The 8,134-nt window shown below is 42.4% G+C and overlaps 1 protein-coding gene across 1 annotated transcript; it reads left to right on the forward strand.

Annotated features, from left to right (window-relative positions):
• The first annotated feature begins 509 nt into the window (after positions 1-509).
• On the forward strand, positions 510-7,510 carry PSMB1 (proteasome 20S subunit beta 1). The gene is made up of 6 exons (XM_056487926.1): positions 510-814; positions 2,042-2,149; positions 3,577-3,658; positions 4,109-4,238; positions 5,774-5,880; positions 7,229-7,510. The coding sequence occupies exons 1-6, from the start codon at positions 711-713 to the stop codon at positions 7,412-7,414; spliced, it is 717 nt and encodes a 238-aa protein (XP_056343901.1). The 5' UTR covers positions 510-710; the 3' UTR covers positions 7,415-7,510.
• Positions 7,511-8,134: the final 624 nt, after the last annotated feature.

An 8,134-nucleotide genomic window follows, 5' to 3' on the forward strand; every position in this document is an offset into this window, starting at 1 on the left:
GAGGGTGGTGCAATACTGGCACAGATTGCTCAGGGAAGTTGTGGATGCCCCATCCCTGGAAGTGTTCAGTGCCAAGCAGGATGGAGCTCTGAGCAAAACTTGGTCTAGTGAAAGGTGTCCCTGTCCGGACCTTTAAGATCCCTTCCAACTCCAACCACCCGACGATTCTATGATTCCCGACTCTTGCTCTTCGCAGCGGTTCCGAAGGCGCTCTCCCCCACAGAGCAGGAGCCACCCTGCTGCGCACCCGCCCAAACACAGGGCTGTGCTTTGGCCTCACCACAGCTACCGATCAGCCTGCGTGTTTCCACGGGCTGACAGGGCAGCGCTTGGACAGGAGGCGGCGCTGCGCGGGGGCCCAGGCACACACGGGCGGGCTCCGCTCCACAGCGGCCCCGCCGCCCTCCCGCCAGAGCAGCCGAGAGGAGGCGGCGCTGCCCGGGGGCTCAGGCACACACGGGCGGGCTCCGCTCCACAGCGGCCCCGCCGCCCTCCCGCCAGAGCAGCCGAGAGGAGGCGGCGCTGCGCGGGGGCCCAGGCACACACGGGCAGGCTCCGCTCCACAGCGGCCCCGCCGCCCTCCCGCCAGGCCGCGGCGCTGCCGCCCGGCAGAGCAGCCGAGAGGAGGCGGCGCTGCCCTCCCAGAGCCGCTCGGCTTCCGCTGCCGGTGCCGCCATTTCGCCGTGAGACAGCAGCGCTCGGCGGCCGCGATGCTGTCCACCGCGGGATACGGGCCCTGCCGGCCCGAGGCGGGCTGCGGGCTGGAGGCGCCCGTGCAGCGCTACCGCTTCTCGCCGTACACCTTCAACGGAGGGTGAGGGGCCCGGGCAGGCAGCGGGCGGGACGGGGCACCCGAGGCCCGCGGCACGGGGCCCAGGGCAGAGCGGCGCCGGGGTGGGGCTGCCTCGCCTTGCTGCTGCCTCTCCTCGGTGCTCAGTGCGGGTTGATGTCCCCTCACGGTCTCCTCTTTATATGGAGAGAGCCGCAGCACAAGGAGGAGCTGGGCTCGGGCTTGCCTTGAGGCCTTGCCGCCTTTCAAGGTGTTCTTGGCTGTCCGTGTGGCTTTCTGAACACCCAGGCTCCCTCAACTTCAGCTGGTCTTAAAGTACGCATCTTTGTTCCCCAGAGGGAAACAGGAACAATCCCCAAAGGGTTGTTTCTTTGTAGTGGCTTAGGAAACCCAGATAATGGTCCTATTATAGAATCTCAGAGTTGTTAGGACTGGCCGGGAGCTCTGGAGATGATCCAGTCCAACCCCCCTGCCAAGGCAGGATCACCTCGAGCAGGTGACACCAGAACGCATCCGGGTGGGTTTTGAGTGTCTTCAGAGAGGGCTTGAGCTCCCTGGGCAGCCTGTTCCAGTGCTCTGCCACCCTCAACGTGAAGAAGTTCTTCCTCGTGTTGAGGTGGAACTTCTTGTGTTTTGGTTTATGGCCATTGCTCGTCACCGTGTTGCTAATAAATGTGTTACTGGGTTGAATGCTATCTTGCTGTAACTGTTAAAGGCAGGTGATGTTTTACACACTTGAGTTGGTGGCATGATCTGGGCAAGTAGGTTTTTTTTGTGATGGCTACTGCTTTTTAAAGGGAATCTCTTTGTTATTTAATGGTAGTAGACCTGTGGTGATCACAGAAGTAGTTGTTAAGAACTAATAACACCAGATTTTAAAAGTGATATTTATTTAAGTGTAGTGATACTGCTGTTCAGTACTTTGATTGTTTTAGAAGGATGAGTCATTATCAGGCATATAAAGTACCTCGTCCATTGAGTCTGGTTCTTGCCTGGTGTAGAGTCTCTGTTTTACCAAGTTTCCATACAGTTTAAATCAGAGTAGAGGGCCACATGCATACATTTTCTTCAGTCTGTTTAATGCCTTCTTCCTTTGGTGTTGAGTAGGAATTTACATAGCAAGGAATATAAGATGCTTGACAAAATATGAGTCTGGGTGTTGAATTACTATCTAGCTCGTTTCTGTGTTGCCTAAGAAGAGAGTTGTGCTGAAGGTCATGACTTATCAATACTATTTTTACTCTTTTTAAGGACTGTGCTGGCAATTGCTGGAGAAGACTTTTGTATCGTTGCCTCTGACACACGTCTGAGTGAAGGCTATTCAATTCACTCCCGGGACAGTCCAAAATGCTACAAGCTGTAAGTCCAGATCTGCAAGGATTGAAAGGGATGAAAAATCTTATTGCTGACCATGTCACCTGCCTCCTGCTTTAAAAGGAATTCTTAGAAGAACAAGCACATCAGCAAAGTAGATTTTGGAGTCCTGGTGACCTTTGCTGTAATGCAGGGTCTGATGTGATGTTATAAATATAGCCAGATTTCTTGTTTCATTCTCTTCAAGTTAAGTGACAACAGAACATTTTTAGCATGATACGAAACTTATTGTAGGGTTTTTTTTGCCAGATAATCAGAAGAATTTTGCACTTAACTCTAGCAAAACTTAATGCTGTGATAACTCATTCTGCTTCATGGGGAGTTCTAGTGATGGTACGCAAGTGTGCCCACTACTGCCAGTTGTACTGTATCTCTAGTTAATTTACCTGGCACTTCAGAGAGGTGTTTGTTTTAGGAGAGGTAAACCTATCAGTAGTTCCATAACTGAACTTTCTATGCTCATTTTATGCTTAGTTTGACTCACCTGGATAGCACTCCTTGGTTTACAGCTACACATTATTTATGTTCATTTTACTGCATCAGGTGCTTGCCTTGTAGGTGGTCGTCAACTACGGAGACTTGTTTTTTCTTCTAGCTTACTGTTTCTTTTTCTAAATTAATTGCATGAAATCAAAATAACATGGTTTCTTCTGGCTGACTTGTTGCTACTATGTGTCAGACTCTCTGATACTGTCCAGATGGAGATTAGTCTGATACAGTGTGCATACTGCACACGGTGACTTTGTGTAATTCCACTGACAGGCTGAGAGAAGATTTTGTTCTGAGGTGTTTTCTGAATGACTGCTTTGGGCTGGTCTCTGTGTGTTAATGTTTCTAGATTCTCTTCTCTGTTTCCTAGAATTAAAATTTCAAGTGTGTGTTGCTGTGGTTAGGGTTCATAAAACATTTCAAAACTGAGCAGAGCTAAGCTTCTGTAGTGCATCTGCAGCCAGATAACTTTTGTTTGTGCTGACACAGAAGCCACCAAAACCGTAAATGTCACGTAACCATCGTACAGGCTGCTTATTGCAGCCCTCTGGTCTGATGGAGTAAAAATTGGGCTGAGCCATAGGATCTATGGCTCCCCAGTGTAAAGCAACACATCTTCTAGCAAGGCTGAATTGCTACAGCTGGAGTCAGGGGTGCATGAGGAAATGGAGAATTTCTTTTTGTCAGTCTTACTGACAGCTCAAGAAGGAAGTGGGTTGAAGAAAGACATCTGCGTGGTCCTGTGTTTTAATGAGTCCTCTTCAAGATGTAGGTTTCAGGTGCCTTTTGTACACCATAGATCTGTTATTACATTTTAGACAACTGTTTTTGAGCACTAGAAAAACTGAAAATACTTTTATAATAACCTACTGTGTAAGAAATTGCTGTAGCTCATGCTAAGTCTAAAATTTTACGTTTTCCAGAACAGAACAAACGGTCATTGGATGCACTGGTTTCCATGGGGACTGCCTTACCCTTACTAAAATTATTGAAGCCAGATTAAAGGTAACTACGTATATTTCTGTATTTAGGAAGTTAGATTCTTAGTATTATACTTTAGACCAATAATATTATATGGTTTAAATATAACTTCTACTGGTTTTTTTTGAAGTGTTTGTATCATAACTGTTTTGCTGGTGAGAGACATGGCAGGGAAAATTAGTGCTGTGTTCTTATTAAGTCTGACACCAGAAATTTATAGACTGGAGGAGCTGGAGAAGATAATGTAAATGAGGCAACATCTATTAATTACAAAAATTTGAAGATAATCTTTAATCTTTGGTGTGTAAAGAGGCTTTACCTTTTAGACCAGCGTGTTTTCACTAATTATGCTGGTTAATAATTTTGCTTAGCGTCAGGTTCTTCAGTAGTGAGAAATTACAGAAAATGTAATTCTGGTTGAATTGTCAACTTTAGTGTTTGACTTTTTTCTTGGATGTACTCTACCACTGGCAGATGTACAAGCATTCCAACAACAAGACCATGACTACAGGGGCTATTGCAGCAATGCTGTCTACAATCCTGTACTCTCGACGTTTCTTTCCCTACTACGTTTACAATATAATTGGTGGACTTGATGAAGAAGGTAAGATTTTAAACAAAAAAAGAAAAAAAAAAAAAGAGCCTGCATTTCTGCAGGGTGGACAGCTATCCCTTTACATCTCAGGTGTACTGAGTGAATAACGAAGTTTGTGTTCCTATTCCTAACACCTGCCTTTAGGCATTGTGGTACTTACACAGATCAGATACATATTACGTATCTAGGCTTGTTTCCTAGTTTTAGTTACTCACTTGATTTTTCATTTCTAAAAGTCTAAAACCTATGTTATAATTATTTGATTACAAATAAAATTTCTAAAGGGAAATAACTCATACTTTAGACTGGAAAATTTTACAACTGTTTACTGGATTTTTTAATTGCATCTTTGAAGTAAATGTCACCAGTAAAATTGTATATGTTTCAGTCAGACCTGTGAGTGTGGTAAAGACTATTTAATATGAAGACTTACTATAGAGAAAGGTTTCTACAAAGTTACTTCTAAATGTTAACTAACCTCTAATGAAAATCATGACTTCTACATAGAAGCTGTAGTTTAATGTACAGCCCTTCCATAACTTACTGGGCTTCTGTCCAGTAATTTGGTTGAGTTGCTAAAATACTGTGTTCTCTGGCTTTGAGAAAGAGCTCAGGAGTGGTCTTGTTTGGATAATTTTAGCCATTCCCTGCAGTTTGTTTTTAGCATTTAGTTATACTGCTTTTCTGGTCTTGCTAAGACACGTCCATGATTTGTGGGATCTGGCAGGGGATTAGTCTGCCCTGCATAATGGTAAATCTCGGATTGTAAGGGTGCTGTAGCAGCTGATAGGAATCAGAGGTTTGCTTGCATGGACTAAATTTGGGTCCAGCTACATTGATTTTTGATTTGGCTGGCTTTCTCAGGACTGTTCAGCTCCTGTGCTCTGCTGCCAAGGACACTGGCTAGGTAATTGAATTTGGTGCAGCCTGTCTGAACTGAAGGGCTGAGCTTGGCCAGCTGCTGCATTCTGACTGGCATGTCCTGGTTAAACCCGGGTGCTTCAGAGCTACAGTGTATCTGTATCTCTGGTGTTGGTGCAAGTCAGTAAACTTTGCACCACCTGGTCTGGCTGCAGAGGGAAGTGTGCAAGAGACCAGAGCGTCATCCCTGGTTCTGGGAGTGATGCAGAGGCATCCAAACATGCTTTCTGGAAGTAATTCAAGAAATGTATCATTCAGGAACCATGTCTGAGCTGCTTGTTTGTGTTAGCCTTGGAACCCCTGGGGCTCTTGGTGCTGCACTACACTCTAGCACATTTTTCTGCTTTGATTATTCTGCATCAGCACTTTTTCTGTGGTTAGTACTGTAGGAAACATCTGTTGAAGCATAAATAAAATAAATGGCTTAAGTAAAATAACCTTGGATATTGTACCAGGCCACAGCCATAGCGAGTCTTCTGTAAAAAACATCATCAGAACATACTCAGTGTTGTTTGGTAAAGATGTAGTGGGGTCTGCAGTGTTCCAGGCACTGCCTTGTTGAAGATGCTTGTCAGTATTGAGCATATTTCTGAATTGTGATTACATACTAATTTTTTTTTCAGGGAAGGGAGCAGTTTATAGCTTTGATCCAGTGGGCTCCTATGAGAGAGATTCTTTCAAAGCAGCTGGATCAGCCAGTGCCATGTTGCAGCCTTTGCTGGATAACCAGGTAAAATAGCTTGTTGACTTTTGTTTTGGTTTGGTTTTTTTCCTTATCTCAGTAAACATTTGTGACATTCAAATTAGTGTAGCTTTACTTCCGGAGAATATTACTTTTGAGAGAAGTTTTAAATCTGTTATCCAGGTAGGATCTGGTAATCCATACATTTATAAATTATGTGGCTTTACCTTCTCCAGAGAAATCAAAACTTTGCTTTGAGATCTGTTCAGGTTTTTAATACATTATTAATAATGGAGTGTCTGTTTAAAAGACAGCAATGTTTTAATTGGGGAGTTATGTTTATCCTAAAAGTTGTTTGGAGGGGTTTTTTTTTTGGGTTTTGGGAATTTTTTCTTGGCTGATAACATAAATATGCCTCTTACTTAGTATGAAATTAAGAAGATAGAATTAATACATACATTTTATCCTTTAACATAGCCTTTTTAAGTCCAGTTTTGTACACCTCAGATACCATTTTTCAGTAAGAGTGTTTTTACATAAAACTGCTGGAAACTTTTTCAGCTAAATTTGTCTGAAATGCTTGAGGGATATTTTCATATTTAGTTAAAGCTGTTAATGATTGAATGGGAGAAATACCAAAGCATGTTTTACTAATTTTATTTTTTTTACATTGGTGTTGGTATTTAGTCAATTGAACCTGATATCAACACAACTTTTGTGCTTAGAAAAGTCGTAAGCATTCTTGACTTTTAGCAGATGAGAAAGGAATAGAATACTTCCTTTTTTTTTAATTTTAAATTTATTAACTGAAGGAAATACGTTCTGCAAATATCAAGTTGTCATAAGTAATTTTGTATTGCATATGGGTTTCAGGCAAAACATGGGACTCTTGTCCTTTACCTGTTCTCATGCTTAAGTTGACACTTTCATTTATGAACTAACTTACACTATTTAGTAGGATCAGATGTGCTCCAATATAAACTTAGTTTTGGAGTCTAGGTATCTTAGGGAATATTTGATTTTAAGAAATATTCCTTACTGTAAGTGACCAGAGGTAAAAAGGCTCATGTGCAGTTCTGGTACTGCCAACTTTGTGAGAAGTTTGTGAAGAATTAGATTAGATCCAAATGTTCATTGTGATTTTGTACCTGCTGAATGAGCAGGAGAAGCTTTGCTGGCTGTTTATTGGACCTGCTTCTAGTTGATTTTCTAAGAGTATCAGTATTGGCAAACTCTCAACTATTAACTGCGTGGAGGAATACTTTTTCAGCTTTAGGGTTTTAAAACAGACAAGCCATTTATTCTTGTTAATTCATCTAAATCTGTTCATTCTAGTGCAGAGACTAAAACAGTTTTCACAGATGGATAAAATAAATGCATTTTCATCTTTTCTTAGATTGGCTTCAAGAACATGCAAAATGTGGAACGTGTACCTCTGACCCTGGAAAAGGCTTTGCAGCTGGTTAAGGATGTCTTCATTTCTGCTGCTGAGAGAGATGTGTACACTGGGGATGCACTGAAGATTTGCATTGTTACAAAAGAAGGAATTAAAGAGCAAACTGTCCAGTTACGAAAAGACTAATTCAGTTCATGTGTAAGCAATGTGTATCTGTCTGTGATGTACAATTTACCTGTTATGAAGACATTTGTCTTATTAAATTTTTTCCAAGAAGTTAAACTACTGTGATGCTGAGTATTTTCTGTCTTTGTTAGAAGTTGTGTTTTTTAGAAACCACAGCAAGAAATAGCTAAAAGTTCCAAGTGAGTTTCCTTCATCTCATCTTAATCTATCGATCAGTCTAATTCTAATTTAGAATTTAATCAAGTTTAATCACCTTCTCACAATCCCTTATGCTGCAAGATGGGGGATTATTAAAATTTAGGTTCACAGACTATTCTGATAATTCTTTTAGTTCATCCTTGGTTTAGCAGGTGAAAAGCATTTGCTCTGTTCATGCTGCCTTCTCTGCACTTCATAGCTTGCTTTTCCTATCTTTATTTCTCTGATGTGGTGCTCTGACATTTGACTTTGTGTACTTATTTGCAAAGACTGTATGAGTCATCTGAAACTAGTATTACTGTGTTAGAGGGAAGAATGTTAAATGGAATTTTAGTCCTGGGACTCTGCATCTCAGCTCACCTCTGCATGTTTCTGTTTGGTTAGTGCCCAGAATTTGAAGCATTGTCCCCTTGTGGCTACTGATGGAAAATAGAATGGAGATTCCTGAGTGCCTTTTAATGCCTGGGTCCTTTGTTAGCCCTTCTGCTGATTTTGATTCTTGGGAAATTGCATCAAGTGTAA

This window comes from Oenanthe melanoleuca, chromosome 3, assembly GCF_029582105.1.
Source record: "Oenanthe melanoleuca isolate GR-GAL-2019-014 chromosome 3, OMel1.0, whole genome shotgun sequence".
Classification (NCBI taxonomy): Eukaryota; Metazoa; Chordata; class Aves; order Passeriformes; family Muscicapidae; genus Oenanthe; species Oenanthe melanoleuca.

Bases quoted from the DNA above. Each gene is read 5' to 3' on its own strand.
- PSMB1 (XM_056487926.1), top strand. From the start codon at position 711: ATGCTGTCCACCGCGGGATACGGGCCCTGCCGGCCCGAGGCGGGCTGC. The intron at 4,239-5,773 runs GTAAGATTTTAA...TTTTTTTTTCAG, and splicing joins TGGTGGACTTGATGAAGAAG to GGAAGGGAGCAGTTTATAGC. The intron at 5,881-7,228 runs GTAAAATAGCTT...ATCTTTTCTTAG, and splicing joins AGCCTTTGCTGGATAACCAG to ATTGGCTTCAAGAACATGCA.